The sequence below is a fragment of the Silurus meridionalis genome, chromosome 12 (assembly GCF_014805685.1).
Source record: "Silurus meridionalis isolate SWU-2019-XX chromosome 12, ASM1480568v1, whole genome shotgun sequence".
Taxonomy (NCBI): domain Eukaryota; kingdom Metazoa; phylum Chordata; class Actinopteri; order Siluriformes; family Siluridae; genus Silurus; species Silurus meridionalis.
In genome coordinates, this window is record NC_060895.1 from 8,868,724 (window position 1) to 8,893,172 (window position 24,449).

General features: G+C 37.9%; 1 protein-coding gene across 2 annotated transcripts in view; it reads right to left on the reverse strand.

The window, feature by feature from the left end:
• arhgap32a (Rho GTPase activating protein 32a) overlaps positions 1-19,088 on the reverse strand; it is a 34,816-nt gene extending 15,728 nt beyond the window's left edge. The window contains exons 1-7 of one of the 2 annotated variants that reach the window (XM_046862747.1): positions 18,922-19,088; positions 15,825-15,938; positions 14,473-14,563; positions 14,230-14,324; positions 14,023-14,107; positions 7,783-7,869; positions 1,365-1,502 (exon numbers count right to left, since the gene is read on the reverse strand). In XM_046862747.1, the coding sequence (XP_046718703.1) occupies positions 1,365-1,502; positions 7,783-7,869; positions 14,023-14,107; positions 14,230-14,324; positions 14,473-14,563; positions 15,825-15,913 (585 nt within the window). In that variant the 5' untranslated portion in view covers positions 15,914-15,938; positions 18,922-19,088. Of the gene's footprint in view, positions 1-1,364; positions 1,503-7,782; positions 7,870-14,022; positions 14,108-14,229; positions 14,325-14,472; positions 14,564-15,824; positions 15,943-18,921 lie in introns of both variants that reach the window. The other variant, XM_046862746.1, reaches the window with a different exon arrangement.
• Between the last annotated feature and the right edge of the window lie 5,361 nt (positions 19,089-24,449).

Here is a 24,449-nt window from a genome sequence, read left to right on the forward strand (position 1 = left end):
GAGAGGAGAGAATGATGAGCAGGGGAAGTAAAAAACTTCCCAATTCAACAAAAAAGCTGACCTGCTCTACATTCTAATGTATTAATCAATTACGTCACACTACAGAACTGGAGAGAGATATGGTCAGTGCGTCTTTCTTCCCTGTCCAAATGGGTGTTTCATGAGCAGGTTTTAAGTTCATATGCTCATCTGTGTTTATGCAAACCTCAGAATGGTGAGAAGAAGGAACAAATATTCGGACTTTGATGCAACTGTCAATATTATCAAACAACAATTACAGTTACAAAGCACTGAAACTGGAGACTTCTTTCATACATGTTAAATTGATATTAATCTACAGAAAGCTAAACTATATTAAAATTAATAACGTTCGCAATCTGTTTATCACATTGAATTATGCTAAATTACATGTCTTTACCCCTCTGCCATTAGGAACGAGGTTCTGAAGCATTCGGGGCCTCACTTTCAGATTATGCAACATTTATTTTCCCCTCAATTCATCAGGTTCCTCAACACACACAGAACTGAACTGAAACTGAACCTTACACACACACACACACACACACACACACACACACACACACACACACTCACTCAATTGTGTGTTTCTGAGATTCAAATCTGAACTTAAACACACGCGATACTCATTTGAATTCACACACATCCATGTTTACAGCATCACCCATTTTATATTATTATTTCATTATAACTATATTATAACTGTTTACTTGCTGGTTTGCACATTTACTCGATTGCTGCAGTTGCTGTTTTGCACATTTTGTGTTTATATTCACAAGTGCACTCTTGTTCACGGTTCTCTTTTTGCACATTGTACTGTATAACACATTATACAGTAGGTTTACTGGTGGCGCTATTTTGTGTTTCGTGTATCTGTCCTACCCAGTCTTGTGTTGTCTGTTGCACCGTCTTTTGTCTGCAATGTTTGCACTCAGTTGCACACGATACACGTTCAGTGGCTAGGGCAACTTTTCTGTCTGTAGCTCTATGTAGCACCAGGGTTTTGGAGAAACATTGTCTCATTTCACTGTGTACTGCATCAGCTATACTGTATATGGTTGAAATGACAATAAAAGCTTCTTGACTTGACTAGATTTAAATTAGATCCTATTTAAAATAGCATTACTTTTCTGCATGGCTGACTACCTGATCTAACCCTGTGGTAAAATATTGCATTAAATATAAAGAAAAATAATATATATAGAAAAGACAGGGACAAAAGACAAGAAAAAAACATAATAAAAAACAGGTTTCTTAATTTAACACAGTTAATGGATACATGCTTTTAGGCTTAATCCTACACAAAGCAAAACCCATGACAAAAAGCAATATTAGGTATTGGATACCTCTGATTTGAGTTTCAGGTTTTCAAATCGAGGAAGCTCAGTGAGCCGAGAAAACCTTCTGTCATATATGCAGAGATGGAGGTGCTTGTCGAGGACACGGAAGTCTTCATATGAGCGTCTAACAATCCATTTTTTCCCCTGGAAAACAGAAAAAGAAATGTTATAAAAGGAGCTTCAAACATTTCAGTCTCTTCAGAACAAGCATTTAAAAGATTCGACATTAAGCCCATGGCAATGAACACATAATTTGCAAAGTTTAAAAAAATGTATTCGTGTCAATGTGACATCACCTTGCTGCTGTCACTTGCAATGCACCTACTAATTATTTACCCAACAGCTAATTTATTAATAGCAAAGTCTCTTATACAGGACAAGTATGGCTATAGGTATAGTAACATAGGAGATATGCTAACGAAAATAGGTATCTATATAGTGTATTTATATATTTGTGCTAACGATAAAATATACAATAGATGCATATGGATATTTGTGTATCAGAATGACTATAAAGCCACTTGCCTTTAGAGTTTGATAGCAGGATATGTCCCCTGTTTATCCCAGACAATTTATTTCCATGACAAGATCTGGTGAACTCACCTTCAGTAACCATAGAAAATCAACTGTTTCTTCTCACATTGCTACTCTAATACACTTATGCTGATCTCGTTTTGTAACTTCTGTAGAATTCCGCCTTTTCGGTCCACACAGGCTTTTCAGGTGCTCTATTTCAAGACTCGACTTACTCCTGGCTGGTCTGCCTTTCAACAACATTCAGCCTCTGCAACTGATTCAAAATGCAGCAACAAGACTTGTTTTTAACCTTCCTTGGTTCTTCCATACCATCACACTAATTCTCTCCCTCCAAGGGCTGCCTGTAGTTGCCCACATCGGATTTAAAACACAGATGCAACCCCGGACTGCACTATACTTCCTCCAATCTTCAAACACTTCTCAACTGGTCCCACCCTCTCTCATGGTACAAGGAAGACATGCAGACTTTTCACTGTTTTGGCACCTAAATGGTGCCATAAACTTTTACTCAATGTATGAGTCTCTAGCAGTCTTCAAATGATGCCTAAAGCCTTACTGCACCTCTACTTAGCACAAAAACGAACTATTTTGTCTCCCAACTAAGTTTTTTAGACTGGTGGTATTCGTAGTCTGTGTCCTTATGAATAACATAAGGGTGCATTTATTGGTGGAGACTTTAAAGTACTGGATAAGTACGTCACTCTGGATAAAAGAATCTGCCAAGTGTCATAAATATAAATGTTAACCTGGTGTAGACAGTGCTTTTGGCCATCACAGGGCTAAGAGGTTATTATTTACAACATTTATGTTTGTGAAAATATTCACATAGAAATAATTTATTTGGAAAAGCAATATTAGTAGACCCCAAATGTAATATTTGCAATAGGATACTTTATAAAGTTTCCCCATGGACATTATACAGTAGGCCTGCTAGTTCTTGGATCATTCAGGGTTTAGTTAAACCTGTTTGATTCAAGTGATTTGTTAAATTAGCTATTAACTATAACAGCTCAATAATAAATATGACAACTTGGATGGAATTTCTACCAGAGTAGCAAAATTGCATAACTCAGTGGACTCAATATTGAGTTTTCTTAATAAAAAAAATCTATTATTCATTCAAGCTTGTCATGTAGATCAAACAGCCTAAATCTCAGATGTAAAGAACTGCTTTCTGGCAACAGCAATCTTATATGCAATCAATCATTATAAATACATGTGCAGTAGACATTAAAAACAGTATGTTTTCTATATAATTCTTTTAGAAATTGGATGCCTAATGTCTATATGGTCAAGATTTTTTCTAGTGCTCTGAAGGTTCAGAATCTAGCACAAAAGCAAAAAAAAAAAGTATTTTAATTACAGTAAAATGTTCTTTACCTACAGTTATAAGCAAGCCAATTAAATAACAATACATTTTTAACAGCATCCCTCATACCTACTTTATTGACACAAGTGTGTTTTCTGTTTCTAAAAAACAGAATAGGCCATATAAATCAAAAGAGTGAGTCATCATTTTTTCTGGGCTAAATGGCACAAATTTGAAAACTGTATTACTACATAACAGTATTTCTGTTGCTCAGTGAGCTTCATCTCTACCACCCACACACCTTGTGGGATCTCAGTATTTCTAGCATTATTCACACTTATGTATACACGATGAGAACAAAACAGCAATTTCAATAGCTGATATACACTATATGGAGAACATTTTGCAGTCATCTTACCACAATTCTAGTATGTGGGCCTTTAACTGTAGCCACAAAGTTGGCAGCACACAACTGTATAAAATGTACTTGTTTGGAAAACAACAAACACCTTCTCTCAATGTCTACTTTTCCATCTTTTGCACAATTGCACAACTGTCACTTTAACACTGGACTGGCACACCTCAGTGTACTTATATAACACAGCACATGTACACTTTGGTGACAATCACACTGGGACTCCTGTCAATATCTCTGTCATATCCACACCCATCCCTTTCTGTCTTGTTCTTAAATATACAGGTAGTCCTTTACTTATGATGGAGATACATTACGACGACCCCATCGTAAGTCAAAAATATCATAAGTCAAAGATGGTACTATGACTGTGACAGCCTTTCCTGCTTCATGCTGATTCAAAAAAAAAATTCTCTAAACTGATGGCTTTCCTCTTATTTTTTTTACTACAAGCAGGAGACATACTTTTGCTTTTTGAAACCATTTGAAACAGAAAAAAATACACACTGAGACAACTTTACTCTGTCGACCGCTAGCGAGAGTTTGGCATCTCACAGGGCGAGAGATACGCTCATCCCAGCTAGCCCTGTGTGAAAAAGTGCTTGCCCCTAAACCTAATAACGGGTTTGGCCACCTTTAGCAGCAACAACTGCAATCAAGTGTTTGCAATAACTTGCAGTGAGTCTGTTACAGCACTGTGGAGGAATTTTGGTCCACTCATCTATGCAGAATTGTTGTAATTCAGCCACATTGGAGGGTTTTCGAGCATGAACCGCCTTTTTAAGGTCATGCCACAGCATCTCAATAGGATTCAGGTCATTACTTTGACTAGGCCACTCCAAAGTCTTCATTTTGTTTTTCTTCAGCCATTCAGAGGTGGACTTACTGGTGTGTTTTGGATCATTGTCCTGCTGCAGAACCCAAGTTCGCTTCAGCTTAAGGTCAGATGGCCGGACATTCTCCTTCAGGATTTTTTGTTAAACAGCTGAATTCATGGGTCCATTTATCACAGCAAGTCTTCCAGGTCCTGGAGCAGCAAAACAGCCCCAGACCATCAAACTACAACCACATTTTACTGTTGGTATGATGTTCTTTTTCTGAAATGCGCTGTTATTTTTATGCCAGACGTAATGGAACAGACACCTCCAAAAAGTTTTGTGTCTCGTCAGTCTACAGTACGATTTTATGTCGTTTTATGTTTTTGCCATTTGTGAATAATGGCTTTCACTGTGATTCGTTGGAGTCCCAAAGCTTTAGAAATGGCTTTATAACCTTGACCAAACTGATAGATCTCAAAAGCTTTCTTTTTTTTTATTTGTTTCTGAATTTCTGGATCTCAGCATGATGTCTAGCTTTTGAGGATCTTTTACAGGTGTGTCAGTAATCAGGCCTGGGTGTGGCTAGAGAAATTGAACTCAGGTGTAATAAACCACAGATTTAACAAAGGGCAAACACTTTTTCACACAGGGCCATGCAGTTTTGGATTTTGTTTTCCCCTTAATAATAAAAACCTTAATTTAAAAAACTGCATGTTGTGTTCACTTGTGTTGTCTTTTACTAATATTTAAATAAGTTTGATTATCTGAAACATTAAAGTGTAAAAAGCATGCAAAAAAAATAAGAAATCAGGAAAGGTGCAAACACTTTTTCACACTACTGTATATTGCTCCACTGTACACTTTGTCTGTGCTGTTAGATACAACTGTGGCTAGTTGTGTGGAATCCACTGATGTTGATTCTAGGACTTCAGGTGTAGAGATGTTAAACCGACAGTTGAAGCCAAAGCTACCTTACCCCACTTTGACCTATTTTCTCCTTCTTTGTCTGCAGGATCAAGGGATGAGGCCCGTGCCAAAGTGCGCATTGCACGTCTCCAATTGGAGGCTCAAGAAAAAGCAGAGGAACGTAAAGTGATGGAGTTTAGGATAGTCATGCGTAAGATGGAACTCGAGGTCGGAAAGTCAGATTAGGGCAAGTGGAGTTGGAAGCGATAAAGATCTCTTCAATGTCCACTGCCCACTCTGCTAACTTGTCTTCTCCTCCTCCGCCACTGTCCTCTCTGCCTGCACCTCCTGTAAGGGCTGTCTCTATGCCTCGGTCTGCTTGCTCTGTCCCATCCACACCTGCTTTTAATGTTAGCAAAAACATTGTGTTGGTTCCTCTATTCTGAGAAAGTAAAGTAGACACATATTTCTGTGTTTTTGAGCGTATAGCTACAGCCTTAAATTGGCCAAAAGATGTGTGGTCTTTCTTGCTTTCTTGCATTGTAAGTTTATTAGAAATTAGGGGGTGTGGAGGAAGGAAGAGGAGAGAGAACGCTGTGCTAGCTGTCTCTGTTATACTAGCTCACCTGGTTTGAGAACAGGTAAGAATGTGCGCGCACCTACATTCCACCACATAGGATTTACCATTGTTCAGACACCCTAAGTAGAGGACAGGTGCCACCCATTGTATTTTTCTGGTAGCGTAGCCTAGTGTAGTCAGCTAGTCTGTTGCTGTTTGTTAGTTAGGTTAAGCTTCCAAAATACAGCCTAGAGTAGACCTTTTTTTTTATGGTCATTTCTTTGGCACTGTCCTTGTTCTTTTGCCAGTGTGAGTCTAGTCTTCTTGACTCTGTTGAATACTCCTGGAATCTGTTTGTTACTTTATTGCATTTGACCATTAAAGCAATAACTACTTTAAACTCTGGTCCTACTATTTTGTCCAAACAACCCGCAACAACTAAAAGGTTATTAAAAAATGTAACACACACATATATATATATATATATATATATATATATATATATATATATATATATATATATATATATATATATACACAAACATGTTTGTACTAATAAAATACATGTACAATTCCCCTTGAAAAAAGGAACCATCAAAAGGAGAGAATCAAAAGGTACCACAGTATCAAGGTTGCACTGTATATATATATATATATATATATATATATATATATATATATATATATATATATATATATATATATATATAAATATAAATTTTTTTTTATCCTTATTTTATAGTTATACTTAATAACTTTCTTTCGGCTTCTCCCATTAGGGGTCGCCACAGCGGATCATCCATATTCATGATCCGCATGTTTGATTTGGCACATGTTTTTATGCTGGATGCCCTTCCTAACACAACCCTCCCCATTTATCCGGGCTTGGGACTGGCACTAAGAGTGCACTGGCTTGTGCAACCCTAATGGCTGGGGTTGGTTTCCTGCCCGGGAATCTAACCCGGGCCACAGCGGTGAGAGCGCTGCATTCTAACCACTAGACCACCAGGGAACCTTTAGAGTTGTACTTAATAATTTATTTTTTTATTCAATTTATTTTTTTATTTAGTTAAAAATATATAAATGTGTATAAAAGCATGCGAGACATAGAATTTGTATTGAAATCGAAAATGATATGCTCCAGCATCAAATCATTTCAATTGTTTAAATAGAAGTTTTGATAGAACATAATGGAATAGTTAAAAAATATTGCAATAGTTTAGTAAATGTAGTGAAATACTAGCTTTATGGCTTGCTGTTTATAATCTGATAGTCTTTTGATACTATGACATATAAAAACTCCAACAGTCACAATTAAATATATAATCATTTGCTACTCTACACCACAAATCAATTCTTTTGGTAAAGATAATTTAATAGTGAGAGCAAAAGATAAGTACCAAGTACCATTTCCTCATACTGAGGCTTGTTTTACAATCATTCCATACAACAAAAGATTTCAAAACAACTAAATATTGAGATTTTCTCCAGAGCAGAACGATGTGTACTACACACCACACTGCAGTGAAATCCTTCTGCTTATACATATCATACCTTTAATACATGCCATTCATGTAGGACCAAAGCGAACATACATTACTTCTACTGTATATACAAAGCTTTTTTTGTATAACATATATATCTGCAACCAATCCTTAATACTCTTTCAAAATTAATCCAAAAGAAATACCGAATGCACTACATGTGGTTGTTTTGAATTTTTGATCTAAGCTTTCAAATCTTTTTAGAACTTCCCTCTTCTTTTCGACCACAATAACAAAGCTTGACTCTCCCACTGTTTCCATAACAAACCAATAGGGTTTCCTCATTTAGAACTCTACACAGCTCTAACACACACATCAAAAAGCACACCATCATACCTGGCAACAGATCTGGACCAGATACACCAGTTCCCTGGGGTTAAGGCTGCTGCGAGTCAGATCGTTCTCATCACAGGTCAGAGTTAGCTGGCGACAGACAGAAAAAGAGAGAAAGAAGAAAGATTAAGAGCTGGACAGCCTACGAGGTGGAGCTAAGCACGAAAAGAGCCGTGTCAGCAAAGTTCACTGTTTGAAAAGCTAATGAAGATATATGGAATGATGTATTTCGTGTCGATAAATTAGTAAAGAGCAGAGACCTTAGACTTATACAGCCATGCAAACGTATTATATTTCCTCCTCATTTTCATATACAATAAAAACATACAATAAGAATAAAGAGAATTAAATCAGCCTTTATTATTCTATTTACGTCAATAAAATGTGGATTTTTATAAGCACCTACACCACAAGGTTTTCCTTCATCTATATGAAAACCGGTGTTTTGAATGTCTGATGCACCATATCTCGACTCTGGGTTGCTGAACAAAAAGGAGGAAGCAAGGCCCTTAACCCTTTCTGCTCCAGATATGCAGTATCATAGCTGGCCCTTCCCTCTAACCCCTACCTTCCTAACAAGCTGAAAAACATGAAGAAAATAATTTCACTGAGAAGTATGGTGAATATTACCTCAGCAGAGCACTAAAATATTTAAGCATGGGTTATTTATAGCAAAAACTCTAAGTACACAGGAGACTAAATGACCTAGATGAAACTGAAATGATGAGACTGAAAAATAAGGATGTAAATGAATTTACTATGTCGAAACAGTAAAGATGAAAAGATGATGTAGCAAATGAAGCAGTACACATAATATCATGTGATCACGTAATCAAGTATGCTCTCAACTCTTTATATCAGCAGGCTGTTATGATCATTGTTCGAAAAATCATGTAAAACAACCAAACACAAAAACTCTGCTTCATACTGACTCACTAATCATACCAGAAAGCACTTCTAATCCTAAATAAACATTCATCCAAAAATAAAGAGTAAAACATGGTCACTCCTCACCACACTGTAGCATTCTCTGCTTCATCAGGCCAGCCTGCACCACACTGAAGAATGCTTTAGGTGGACACCACCTCACACACGTAGGCAACCTGTCATGCTGCATATAGATTCCTTCATCCATCAGTCGAGGCTCAGCACACACAGCCCCTCCTCTCTTTTACAAATCCAGATTCAGATCGAGTCTAAAGCACTCCTATCTACTGCATTTCCAACAAGCTGGAAGGTTGTGTACGCCAGAGTGTCCAGTTACGACTGGAAAAGGAGGACAAATCCAATCCTTACTTCTGCATGGGATGGAAGCCCTGCCCCTAAGCTGATGTGGGACTGAGGACGGCTCAGATGGAATAGTGTGCGCAGAGTGGATCAGCATTAACAGCTATATCTGAGAGCTCTCTCTCACTTAACATGGCTTTTAGAGGAACACAGACAGGCAGTGATGTCTGGTCATCCTTTTAGACAATAAAGAAGAGATGAAATATCATATCAGTCAGTAGCTTAACAGTGAAATTGTTATGAATGAGAAATGCGTTACACCATGAGTTGACAGTTCAGGCAATTTGTGTCATTTGTACATTGCGTTTCACCTTTTTCGTTTCTCCTCCACTGGCATTTTAGAGAAAAAATTCATATTCATTTCACCTGATACTGTACTTCTGTGTTATAAATCTACATCTACATCGCATCTTTCATACAAAAACATGCTTTTTTCCTATGGGAATTTAACAGTGTTTCGAAAAACTCCTTAAAATATGCGTTAACAGAAAACAATCTAACATGGATGACAAAAAGAAGAAGAAAATTTGCCATCTTATTTATTATTTTTACCAGCAGAGAGACACCGAAAACCACCTCTGTGAATATTATACACAAAGCAGAGACTATTCTGTAAACGTCACACGGATGATACAGTACTTCACCTATTAATTATATATTTTTAAGAATAAAGAAAAAATATTTTTTGGTGCAATTGCTTTGTATTGAAGCCTAGAAACACAGACCCTGCAGTGAATACTGTTCGTGTTATACAATCTGCGGATTAAGAGTCCTCCTGTGCAGCACAATATAGTGTCTCATAACGCTAATGGTCAAAGGACTGAGGAAAAAAAAACAAGTAGATCATTCATTTTTCCCTCCATTGTCAATTTCTTGCAATGGAATATGATCTGCTCACTATTTCAGCTCTGTTAAGATCAGTATCTTCTCAAGCTCGCTGACAGACCTGCAGCAGGCTTTAATATTTCCCACTTTCAAGAAAAAGTCTTGTCTCTGAGACTAGTAATCAATCTAAGTTTTGTAGAACCTTAAACTATAAGAACAAGACCCAGATAATGGGCTCCTCATACCATTTTCTAAGAACAAGCAGTGGCAATCGTGATGTTCAGATTACTAGCCTAATGCAAATCCTTTGTTAAATGTATTCATTTATTATATATCACATATCCTAAAGCAGAGACTGCACACTCAAAGTAAAGCACGTCTACACCACTCTCTATAGCCCATGAAAGCTTTGGCTGCAGTTGATTATTGATAAAACGGTGCTGAGAGAGGGTCTGAGGATTACGGCTTCAAGATTTACGTTCGAGTCAATCAGAGTTAATCTCAGCCTGGAGCATTAAATGGAACCGGGAAATCTCAAATCAGCGAGAAACCAGAACTCCACCCTACATTGCTTGTTTTAGACCACTTCCTGTCTCCAAGGGCAAAAAAGGGATAGTGTCCTCTCCTCTGTAAACTTGATCTGGAGTATATGGGACATCCACACTGCATCTCAGAATGCAGCACAGATCTCTTTGGAATAGAGGTAATCTGCACTGCAGTGTGGACTGGTTAGACCCATTCTTCAAAAAATGAACACAACATGGATTAATGGATTAAGTGTGAACAGATAATGGGCCTTATTTGTCAAGCTAAATATAAGGATTACTGCACTTTCATATATGGAATAAATGCTGTTTTTCAGCATTAAACATACATCCTTATCTAGAGCTACTGGATCCAGATAGTGTTTGTTAGCATCACTAGGGAAAACAGCCTCATGCTAGCCAACTAGCTCAGGCATTAGCTAGTCAGTATACCATTGAAAGAAAAATGGTGAAATCATCTCAATTCCTATCAATAGCATTAATTAAAGAATACAAATTACTTAAATAACCCAAAACAAACCTATAAATTAAAACAAAAGAAATGCCACAATATAAATAGAGGACACCAGTAGACTGTAACAAACAGTATGATTCTGTCAGAAGATGAAAGCTAGTTGCTAAATCCATTTTTTTTTTGCAAATTTAATTATTGTTAAAAAACAGTTTTCAAATAATCGAAATAATGAGTCTATATTTGTGGTGACTCTCTATACTTGTAATGAGCAATAAAGACCACACTGGCCTGATAATCTTCAGCTAAAGACTGAAATAAAACCTGATGTATTTTTACTGGATTTTTCCCACCAAACTGTACATTGTTTGTAAGATTATTTCTGAAATATTTAAATCAACCTATCTAGAGCCAACAACCATGCTATAGTCAATCTTGACCTGCATTGTTCTGCTGCCAAATGATTGACCGGTTTGATAACTGAATGAATGGACCAGGTGTACAGGTGTTTCTATTGAAGTTCCCAATGTGTACATGTAAACCAAGCAACCGATCATCATGGATCATCAGGTAATGTGATATTAGTTGAAGTCAATGTGGCCGCAAGTTAAACAGAACAGCATGAAACTCGGTTACTCAAAACCACAACCTGCATAAAGGTCCTTGTTAAATGCTTCCTTGTTTCCCTTGTTTGCAGTGTCTGTGCTGCTTGTAATCAAAAATCCTGCACAGTGTGTCATTTCTATTTTTCTGGGCAAGATTTAATTATGACAATGTTCTCTTTGATAAACCCACAATTCCATTCCATTCCATTCTATCAGGACACGCATGCTTAGGTTGACTGCCTGATTTGTGTAATGCAAAAACAAATATACAAATAACTACCTGGATATTTACAAAGAAAAAAGGTAAGAGCCTTCTATTGGAAAATTACTGCAGTGATTGAATATGCTTAAGATGGCAACAAGTTATTTAACCCTAACTGATGCAGTGAGGAGATTCTCATTTCTTAAACAACCATGTCAGAAAACATAATCCTGTTTTTGAGGAAAAGATGTTACTCTATTTTAGGGGGCTCAATATATTGGCCTGCATCAAGCAAACAACTAAGAAAATTGCTGAAACTACTAAAATATGGTTAAGAACTGTCCAGTGCATTATTAATGCCTGAAAGGATAGTGGTAAACCATCATTGTCAGTCTTGAATGATCGTGAACAATCCTAAAAAATAACAATAAAACTCACGATTATGTTTAATGTTGAAAGTAAGAGCATTTCAACATGCACAGTGTAAAGAACACTCAAGGGATTAAGCCTAAACAGCTGTGCAGCCTTAAGAAAACCCCTTAATCAGTAACGCTATTAGGGCAAAAAGACTACAATCTGCTAGGGAGCATAGAGATTTGACTCTGAAGAAATAGAAAAATATAATGTAGTCTTTTGAATCCAGATTTACCCTGTTCCAGAGTGATGGCCACATCACGGTCAGAAAGGAGACAGATGAAGTGATGCAATGTTCATGCCTACTGCCTATGGTACAAGCCTGTGAGGGAGGTGTTATGATCTGGGGTTGCTTCAGTTGGTCAAGTCTAGGTTCAGCCCTGTTATGGGCCCAAAAATAAAGTCAGCTTAATGCCTGAATGGATTTTTTGTTTCCATCAGAGAAATGGACATATTCAAATATAAGAATGCTAAGATTCATTGGGCTCAAATTGTGAAAGTGCAGTTCAGGGAGCATGGACATCATTTTCACACGTGGATTGTCCACCACACCAGACTCAAATGAGAATCTAGAGAGTCCAGACAATAACCTCAGTAAGAATGTTTAAGATCATATAAAGAAGACTTTACACAGTAGTCTGACTCTCCCAACATGGAGATCTTGGTGAGAAATAAATGTGACATTGCATAATTTTAAAATTATGTGTGCAATAATATCAAACAAAGTATATATATATATATATATATATATATATATATATATATATATATATATATATATATATATATATATATATATATATATATATATATATATATATATATATATATATATATATATATATATATATATATAAAATGAATTTTTCTTTTTTCATGCACTTATTTGGCTTAATCTAACCCTGCTATGAAAAGCATGTGATTTTGCACACTGCACATTGTGGTACTGTGTGTGTGTGTGTGTGTGTGTGTGTGTGTGTGTGTGTGTGTCTCTCTCTCTCTCTCTCTGGCACTGCAGTATTTTACTTAGAACCCTCTGTAGGCGCAGTTTACTGCAGTACAGCAGACATGTGGTGCGTGTGTGTGTGTGTGTGTGTGTGTGTGTGTGTGTGTGTACAGATCACATGACCAGAAGAGGATAGAGCAGAAAGAGGTTCTATCCTGCCTATGATTCAACTGTATTCTACACTGCACTGTATAAACACTACCTATACCAACTCCCTATATCAATCCCTGCAGAGAAGACTTCACTACTGCTCTCTACTGGAGGATCGCAAGAACTGCTGAAATGTGTATGTAAAAGCCGTTTGTAAGACGTTTAGCTACTGATTCCTCTGTTATACACGTCTGCTCTCCTTCTCTCCTAGAAGTATCGCTAGTGTTTGAATACTGAAAAAAAAAACCTGTCTTGATAAAGTGAAAGTGAGGTTTGAAAGACTACAATTCCAGCAGAGTAAATATTTTTTAGCTGGCTGTTTATTTTTTCATTAGCTGCTTCATTAGTAAATGCAGAAGGAAGGCTGGACAGTCGATGGATCATCTCATGATTGCATAATGCAAGCTGGGTATTGCAGTGGATAAAAATAAAGAACAGTCCAGAAAAATGCAGATACAATGTAATTTAATACTGTATTCATACATAACGTGACAAATAACATGTCGTGCCTCTATACTTGATGAATCTTGTATATGTAGTAAACACTTTAAAAGCAGACACTACTCCTCAACCAAATGGGTTACGATGCGAAAAAAGCTTAGAAATGTTTAAAGGTCTAATTCAATTTATATGACATGAAACCAGGCTGTTGATTCACGCCATTCACCAGCCCATAGTTCTTCATTGTGTATACACTCTAATCTCATAGTTGTGGGTCTTTAAAAGAATTCAAATAAAGCCAGAAAAATTTCTCTCACCTGCACAGAGCCGACATCGACATTCTCATAGTGGAAGTGGGCGCACTCTGCCAGGCGGGGGAAATGGCCTTTGCTGAGAGGCAGCCTGCAAAGACAGGAACGCTCATCAGTATGCATCTGGTGCTCAAATGAGAGAGGAGAGGAGAGGAGAACAGGAAATAAAGAGAGAGAAAGACAGAGCTCAGATAAGAGGGGAGGGGCGCTTACTTTTTCACGTTCTTGACCTTCATGCTGGCTGTGCTGGTGCACGAGCGAAGAGACGAGTCAGCAGACAGCTCTGGCAACACGTTTACGCTCCTCGCCTGCATACATGCGTGCGCAGACACACACACACACACACACACACACACACACACACACACACACACACACATACACACACACACAAACAGCCTTGTATAACGCTATATTCATGTATATTAAAAAGAAGCACCGCCATTATGTACTGACCATAAGAGCGATGGCGTCCTCCCAGCCTGCTCTCTCTGCTGTCTTCGGCCTCCTCTCCAGCTCAACCTTCTCCTGCTCTGAAGAGTGAGGGCTAGGTGCGTACACACACACAAACACACACACACCCCAGAACGGTAGCATTAAATAAAGGTTTCCCTTTCAATATATCCCAATGGTATGAGGCAGAATTTAAACCACATGCATGACTAAGAATAGAAGAAAAAAAAAGAATAAGAGTCAAACAGAATAAAGCTATTGAAACTCTGATCTGGGTGTGAGGTGATACACAAAACAGCATCCCACAGGTTAAGCAGGTGTGGCTTTTACATACAAATACGAATTTGAAAGGACTTAAGTCTTCATAACATATGCCAGTAATTATACTTACTACCCTTTTCTTTTTTTTTATATTTGTGTATTCCTGCTAATTAATGTAACAAATGCAATGCATGTTCAAGTTTGGAAAAGAAATGATAAAAAAACAATCCACAACCATTCCACACTAAGAATATTAAAACAACGTAGGTAGTAAAAAAAGTTGACTCAAATTGGGTTATTTGGTTGTATTGAGGTGATGAGAGCTATCCGAATGCAATGTACCTTCGCACTAGAGCACAAAAAGCAAATTGTCCATTCGAACATTCGAACAAAGATGACAATTCAGTCAGAAATGAAAAAGGTACATAAAGAACTTGTCTGAATTGGACGTGATTGAAATCTGAGTAGCTGTGTTGGGCAGGTAAGGTGACTCCAGGTAGCTTTGGGGACTGGGGAGCCTTTTTATTGTGCACACTCAAGGTGAAAGGAGAGATTTAAAGTTGAAACAATGGGAGTTGGGGAGAGTTTCTGGTCCCTAGAGAGGGGAAAAGTGTTCTGTTGTAAAAAAATAATAATAATAAACAACAAAAAAATGCAGCAATCTACAGTACAAAATAGGTACGTCTAAAATTATCTGAAATTTATACTGTGGGGGGAAAAATCTGGATTCTTTCTGAACGTTCTGAACGTCTTTCATGTGACTTCCACACATGTCTCATCTATATCGACAATCGCTGCTGCAATTGTACAGGAGAGGAGAAGCCACTAATCCGCTCTTGACATGCCTATACAAACAGAATGCAGTGACCTATATAAGCTCTCATTCACAGCATGCAGTTATTGCCACGTCTTTCAAGATATACAGGGATTTGAGCAGGATATTTGAGCTAGCCCTTTAAAATCCTGCTCACACACATACACACATCGACACACACACACACATTAAACAGCATGACTAATCATAATCTGCCACAACGCAAACTGAAGACGGGTCTCAGGCTTTAAACGCTATGGCAAGGCAAACTACAACTCACCCATGGAGGGGATCAGGAATTGCCATGTCTCCTGGAGGTGTGTGAGCCGTGTTGTGCGGTGCTGCAGCAGCACCGCTGCCTGCCTCCATGATCCTGCCTCACCTCAGCAGCTGCCTGTCTGTCGGGGGGAGGGAGGGGAGAAGATTGGTGCTCTGTTCGGAATAAAAGCTTCAACCTTGGCTAGCGAAATGGCTAGACATTAACCCGCGATGAGCTGTGGCATGCAGGAGGTATAGCAGAACCTTTATTGTAGTGGGAGGTATATTTTGCTTTTGCGTTGTAGCAAAATACGCCAGCGTGCACAAAAACGTCTCTACAACACGTTACTAAATCTACTAATATACATTCCTAATTGTTAACAAGTTTTCCAGTTTGCCTGCACACAACTGAACTCATTTTATTTTCCTTTGTTTAACACTATATCAACAACATACTGCTATAATGATCGAATAAATGCCCTCAGTACTACCCAAAGTGTCTCATACTAAAAATTAAGGACTGTATTATAAAAAAATATAAAAGAAAGAATAACAAGCTGTTATAAGGAAATGATCAATGACAGGGTGGTGCAATGAAGTCTGATGTGTAGCAGATTTTATTGTTACCACCCCATCGTTGATTGATTTCCAATAACAGTATGCCCTAAAGTGTTTATTCTTACTTTACTATTTTAAAGTATGCAGTTTGCCAATATATATCTATTTTTATGAATGAAAACTTTTTTGTGGAACATAAAGTGCCTCAGAGATATTACTTGAAGTGTGTTCCTTTCGTATGTTATGTATTTCAATTTTGTTCTCTTGTCTGGTTTAAAATGGTTCAATTAATAACACGTGTATAACAATTTTAGATTATTACAGCATCCATCGATAAGAGAACTCAGTTAGGTTTGCTTTCAATTCGCTAAAAACCTCAGACATCATTCAATATTACATAATAATATAAATTGACCTAGAGAGAACATGCATCAGTAAACAGGATTAACCCTTACATCACTGTGGCCTGCATCTCTGCATGAGATCACATCACTTGCTCCTGGTGTATTTGGTGATTGATATACATTCATAAATCTGTATAGCAGGCTGTCTATCCCTGTGTTTGATAAGATCCCTTGTTGGATCTGACTGTTGGCTCTATATTACAATATACATGCACAAGAACAAAACATCATGTGTGAAATAGCATGTTGGGCTTTTTAAGTGCATAGGCTGCAATACACTGCGGAATTACATAAATATAGCAGCTAAAAGAAGCATTAAACACACTGCAGTCTTCCTTTAGTCATTTCTACATGTAGCCTCAGTAAAAACATTCATACATTTATACCTACGAATACATTTTCATTACAATAAACATTCATTTCGGATTTCCGCATTAAACTCTGCTGAAGAGCTTTTAATAATCCAGAGGGATCTTCATGCTGCTTCATGGTTGGGGGGAAGAGATGCATCTGTCATCGTAGTATGGGATTCTATGGAAGTTGATGAATGTTTGGTTGCTAAGCGACAGGACTTCCTCCTCTACATCTTCATACACTGAAGAATAAGTTGTACCCACCGCTGAGATGCTTCAGATGGAACCATCTGTAGAGTCATTTTATATGAAATAAACTTTACTCCAGGCCTTCTGGGCTTGCTTAGACGTACAGTTCTAATACATCAACAACTATTATTGGTCATGGATTAGATAACTATTGACGTACTAGAAGATATGTCAGTGTCTGCATATTGACATGTTACTGCATGCAACACTGTAATGTAGATTAGTATAATATACTATAATATAAGGATACACTGCTTGAACAATTCCAAATTCATTTGAAGTGTAGATGAAAGTGAAACTGATGTAAATTGGGTTATTATTAATAAGTCAAGAAGATCTGCCAATCCTGGACCCAGAACCTAAACATGTTAGCAAAGTTCAAGTCAAAGCCTCAAATCTGATTCAGAATACAAAACTGAAAAGGGCTGTTTGCTAGGAGTCTCCAAACAGAATGCCAAAATTGATCAGGATCCATTCCCAGAAGACTTTCAGCTAATATTGATTTTACTATGAGGGTGAATATTTGAACAACTAATAAGATTATTTGTTTTAAATAAATAACCTTTGTGCCATAATATGCTCCTTTAAACTTTGGACATATGCAAATAACAAGGTAAATCTGAGACATTAAAGGGGAGTAAATGCTTATCTAAAGAGCAGTAGACACACAGGGACCAGTGTTGACTTTTGCATATTCCTAACAAGGATCCACTGTTGACATCGATGTTCAGCTCGCTATGTACCATGCAATGTGCTGAAAATTCTCAGAAGGATCTGGCAACCTTGCATTAAGGTTGCTTGGTTGCGTTTGTAATTAACACATTCAGAGATCCCGTTTGTATGCTTCCTGGAGATAAAGGTGTACAAAGACCACAAGCTTTTATAATACTTTTTTAGATCTACATAGTAATACCACAAGTATTAATCAAAAAAGCTTATTTTCATTGTTGAAAAATTACATCTAGGTGAAACAATGGGCAGTGGCATGCTGGGATGCAAGTGTGGCCACCTGGCAGTTTTTCATCTTGACTGGTCTTGAGAGTGATTTTTTAAGACTAAGTGGATTTTGTGTCTATGTGGGTTTCCTCCAGGTTCTCCAGTTTCCTTCGACCATCGGAAAACATTGCATAGGTGTGAATGAGCATCCTATCCAGGTTGTATTCCCACCTTGAGCCCTGCCCATAATAAAGCATTTATTGAGAATGAATAAACTCAAATAGAACTAATTCAGCTCACCGTAGAGCTTAAGTAAATTAATAAGGTGTGATAAAAAAAAAGAAAATCTATTTTGTTTACAGCTGTGACCATCCTAGACGTCCCATGGTGTTTGTCAACAGCTGGTTATGAGATATAATATGAAGCTGTATGGAATGCAAATGCCAAAACGACAATGTATAGTGTGTATATGGAATCAGTGTTAAGCTCAGTGGTTAAGATTTAAATCAAAGGGTCGTAATTTAAAATCCCAGCACCATCAGTGTGGGGCCCTTGAGCAAGGCCCTTGGCATGCGACAAATCCCATAAATGTAAACGCACCTAATAAAGATCAACTCACCTGACAGTGGTGCCATATTATCCCCGATCGTCCGCTTGCCTTTGTTTTCTTAATCTTTTTAAGAAATCACACAGTGTCTTTCCTTCGTCATAATTATTTTATGCGTAATGTTTTTTTCAGCGGCTCACGAACGCACGAGAAGCTGAAAACTTCCCCTCCGTTCGAGCCGCCCGTTCTGGTGTGCGTGCGTGCGCGCGCGCGGTGGGCGTGTCCAAGCGCGCGGGGAACGGAGTTTGCGCGCCGATATCGCGCGTGCGCGTGCACGTAACGTCGTCGGGACAGGTTTGCGTTACGTCATGAGCTGGCAGCTGTCCTAGTGCACGAGGCGACGCACCCCCCTACACACACACACACACACACACAGACACACACAGACAGTAATGCATTGTGTTCCGACACCTTTCTGTCACAGTCAGTATTAATACCTTTGCAGCAATTTCTGCTACATTCGCACTTCTGTAGCCAACACGGAGTAACCTTCACTTCCCACTCACATCACTGACTGAGCAAAAGTTCCTACACTGCTGCATGTTTCTATGTCTACAAATATGGCTTCCAAATAATAATTATATTTTTTGTTATCATCCAATCAGCTTTTAAAGCGGAATACTCTTCATTCATTTGTCATCATTCATTAAGTCATTACTGTTTAATATAAAGTTGAGCCGAAAGTTCACATCCAACCAAATGTACATGTACATGTCTTTATATTTTATTGTATATGGACAATCCTTTTTGCACAACTTTCTGTACTGTACTGGTTGCCACTACTGTGTTACTGTTTTTCCTCATGTTGTCTCTTGTCCCCCCCCCCCCCCCCCTTTTTTTTGCACTAAATGTTGCACATGTGTACTTTGTTTTTGTTAGTATAGAGTTACGTGTACTTCTGTGTTCCTTGTGCATCTTTTTGTTCATGTATGTTGTTTGCTGTAGGTCCTGGGAAAACGTTGTTTTGTTTCACCGTGTACTGCACTGTATATGGTTGAAATGACAATAAAGCCTACTTAACTTGACTATTTGTCTCTCCAATCATCAGCCAATCAGCTTCTAAATAGAATGACCTGTCTCTCCACTTGTCTCTCCACTCATTTATTTCAACATTCATTCATTCAATCAGCTTCTAAATAGAATGACTTGTCTCTCCACTTGTCTCTCCACTCATTTATTTAAACATTCATTCATCCAATCAGCTTGTAAATAGAATGACTTGTCTCTCCACTCATTTATTTCCACATTCATTCATCCAATCAGCTTGTAAATAGAATGACTTGTCTCTCCACTTGTCTCTCCACTCATTCATTTCCACATTCATTCATCCAATCAGCTTTAAAATAGAATTACTTTTCTCTCCACTTGTCTCTTCACTCATTTATTTCCACATTCATTCATCCAATCAGCTTCTAAATAGCAATACTTGGCTCGTCATTTAATAATGCAATCATCCAAACAGCTTCTAAATCTAAATACTTGTCTCTCTAACCATTTGTCCTTATTCATTCAGCTAATCAACTTCTAAATAGAAATACTTGCCTCTCCACACATTTATGTCATTATCCAGCCAACCAATCATCTGGTAGCCACACAATTCATGATTGGATGTGAAATCCAAGATTATCAGTAAATGCACACATCAAAAAACACAAAATGTGGTGGGAAAGTGCCCTCAGTACCTTCAACCTTGGCCTAGTATTTAATGTCAGGCAGACTGGTTAGAGTAGTTCAGAAACTGCTGACCTGCTGGACACAACAGTCTCCACTTACATACAACAGTGAGTTGTCAGTCTGACTGGAAGTCTACAGTAACTCAAATATCTTCCCTCCAATGCACATCACTAATCCTGTGGCCAACAGGCTACTAAAGCAGACGACTACATAGGGTTTGTCCCAGTTGACACCTTTGCTCAGGAAGGTTTTATCCAAAACCCCAGGTAGAATCTAGAACCAGGGTAACATGGTATATGAACACAACAATTCCTTTTTGAAGAACCTATCAACAAGATCAGCTTTTGCATTAAATACCAAATGATGTTACTGAAGGAGGCATGTTGGAAGTTCTCAGTACATGGCTGGAGTGTCTTATTCATGACAATGATTGTTAGGGATCTGAGTCACCAGGTTTATTTTGCCATTGTTACTACACACTTGGTTCCAGATCACTAAATCAATTATTAATTTGGAAATGTGTTGCACTCTTGAATGGTGGAAATATTACTGCTCACTGGATCATGTTTCACACACAAGTGAGCCATCTTGTGGTCAAGTCCAAAAGGACACACAATCCGTTTCGCCATAACACCTTCTAAATCATTCAGTTTAATTTTTTTGTTGTTTTTGACTAAATAGTTCAAGCAAAAAAAGAAAAATAATTATTATTTTTTTTGAAAATGGATTTTATATATGATATGTTATATTAATTGTAAATTAATTTTTTTTATTTGATTTGAAATATCAATCTAAAGGAAAAAAAGACTCTTTATTGATAGCATCTGTGTCTTTTTTGGTTTTTATTGTTCCACAGTATCATACAATTGATGAAAAACCTTGACATTAATAATGGGTTGAATGTAACGTTCTACCTTGAATAGTGTCGTGCCTTCTCAAATGAGAAAATCTGTTCTATGTTATAGTGAACAATTTCAAGTCATGTGAGCTAAGAGGGGGGAAACCTGCTGATTTAATAGCATGGACAGAACTCAATACTCAATACAGGACTCTTAATAACTGCTACTAGATGCTTGTTTTAGCCATTAGTTTCTTTATTTAACATAATATTATGAATAAATCATTATTCCATATATCAAATCATGTACTTAAATTTAGGTTGTGTCTGTTTTTGCATTTGCTTTACCCTCAACAAATGTATAGCATTAAAACAAACAAACAAACAAATACAAATTCTATTCCAAAATGGTGCAAACAATTAAAACTGTAAAAATTTGTGAAAACCTGACTAAAATGTATGTGCTTTTTAAACATCCCAGCCCACATTTAGTCCGCATTTGCATTTATAAGAACTTCATTCTTCTAGGAAGATGTTCCACTAGGTTTTGGATTGTGCTTGGGGAGATTTGTGCTCATCAGCCACAAGGGCTTTAGTAAAGTCAGGTACTGGGGTGCAATCAGCATTCCAAATCATTTCAAAGGTGTTTATTAGTGTTGAGGTCAGAACTCTATAGCAGGCCACTAAAACCCATGTAAACTATATCTTTATGAAGGTGGCTTTAACCACAGCTCAAACCATGAAGATCTTTCTTAAACTCTGAAAAAAAGTATTTCAGAAAAAAAAAGTAATGTAAAAATACTTTGTAAAAAAAATTAAATGTTCTGGATTTATTCTTTCTGGATCTTTAACCTGTTTAAATGTATTTTTTTATTTGTAGTAAATCCCATATAATTATTTGTTTTCAGTATGAGGGATAAATGCATTAACATTTTATTAAATAAGAATAAGATTATTGTTCTGTGGTTGCATCTTTGACTGCGCTGCCAGCTAAGTGGAACAATATATCAGGGCCAATCACAGGATTGCACATGCAGATCACAATCAGCGATGCCAGCCATGGTGACACTCTAAGGCCACCAGACAACTGAATGGTGCATTCAGATTACCACAAGTGTTCATGGCATGGCCAGCATATAAAATCTTTTTAGATTTGATGCAAATCTTACCTTAAACCTAAACCTGTACCAGAACATTGAGGGTGGGATTTCCTAATAACAGTATCAGCCTTATACTCAGCCAGACCTGCAGAAATAGTACTATAGGATTACCCCCGAGAGTATAGGTTAATTTAAAGTTCTTCAACCTCTCCAGTAGGTAGGATAGTAAAAACAGTAAATTCATCAATATATGCTTGCAGTGCTATGACCACTTATTGTTAGTGCTTGAAAGAGGAAGAAAGAAAGAAAGCACCAGATAGAGTTTCACCAACCTGTCGAAAGAACCTGTGCACACTAGCTGGCATTCATCTTTTCACAGCTCTTTACAGATCACTGGAATTGTGTGAAGTGCCTGCCTGCTTTAAACATTCCTCCATCATTCCCATCCCAAAAAAACAAAAATCACTGGACATAACGACTACAAACCTATTGCCCTAACATCTGTGGTCATAAAGTCATTTGAGAGACTAGTGTTGGCTTATATGAAGGACATCAATGGACCCTTCCTGGACACCCTGCAGTTTGCTTACCGAGCAAACAGGTATGTGGATGATGCGGTGAACATGGGACTGCACTTCATCCTTCACTTCATCTGGACAAATCCTTAAGGGGATCCTGTTCATGGACTCAGTTCGGCCTTCAAACACTATCATCCCAATACTCCTCTAGATCAAACTAACCCAGCTTTCCGTTCCCATCTCTACCTGTCAGTGGATCACCAGCTTTCTGACAGATAGGCAGCAGCTAGTGAGACTGGGGAATTACATGTCAAACAGCCATACCTTTAGCATTGGTGCCCCGCAGGGATGTGTTCTCTTCCCCCTGCTCTTTTCCCTGTACACCAATGACTGCACCCCTACAAACCGCTCTGTCAAGCTCCTGAAGTTTGCAGATAACACTACAGTCATTGATGAGGGTGAGAAGTCTGCATACAGAAGCGAGGTTCAAAACAACCTGGAGATTACCATGCTCAAAACAGTAGAGATGATTTTGGATTTCAGGAGAAACCCCCCTGCACTCCCTCCACTCACCATCATGAACAGCACTGTGGCAGCAGTGGAGTCATGCAGGTCCTGGGAACCACCATGTCTCTGCGAGTCTGTCACGTTCACTTCGAAACTACTCCAAAACTGTCCGGATTGGCTGAGCTACAAATTTAGACATCAGAAGACTACAGAGGATGGGTCAAACAGCTGAAAGGATTATTGGTGCTCCCCTGCCCACTCTACACATCCAGAGTAAGAAAAAGGGTCAAGAAAATCACCCTGGATCACTCACATCCAAGCTAAATGTTTTTTTTACTTTTGCCATTTGGCCGACACTACAGATCACCAAGAAAAATTTCTTCTCCCAGGCAATCCATCTCATAAACACTTAAATGCTCTCCCCATTGTGCAAAGAAAGCATACAGGTGCATCTCAATAAATTGGAATATCAATAAAAAGTTGATTTAGTAATTCAATACAAAAAGTGAAACTCGTATACTATATAGATTCATCACACACAGACTGATATATTTCAAGTGTTAATTTCTTTTAATTTTGATGATTATGGCTTACAGCTAATAAAAAACCCCAAATTAAGTATCTCTGAAAATTAGAATATTGTGAAAAAGTTCATATTGGAGACTCATTGGAAACACCTGCACAGGTTTACTGAGCCTTTAAATGGTGTCTCAGTCTGGTTTAGGCTACACAATCATGGGGGAAGACTGCTGACTTGACAGTTGTCCAGAAGACGATCATTGAAACCCTGCACATAGAGGGTAAGACACAAAAGAAGCTGGCTTTTCATGGAGTGCTGTATCCAAGCACATTCATGGAAAGTTGAATTGAAGGAAAAACTGTGGTAGAAAAAGGTTAAAACGA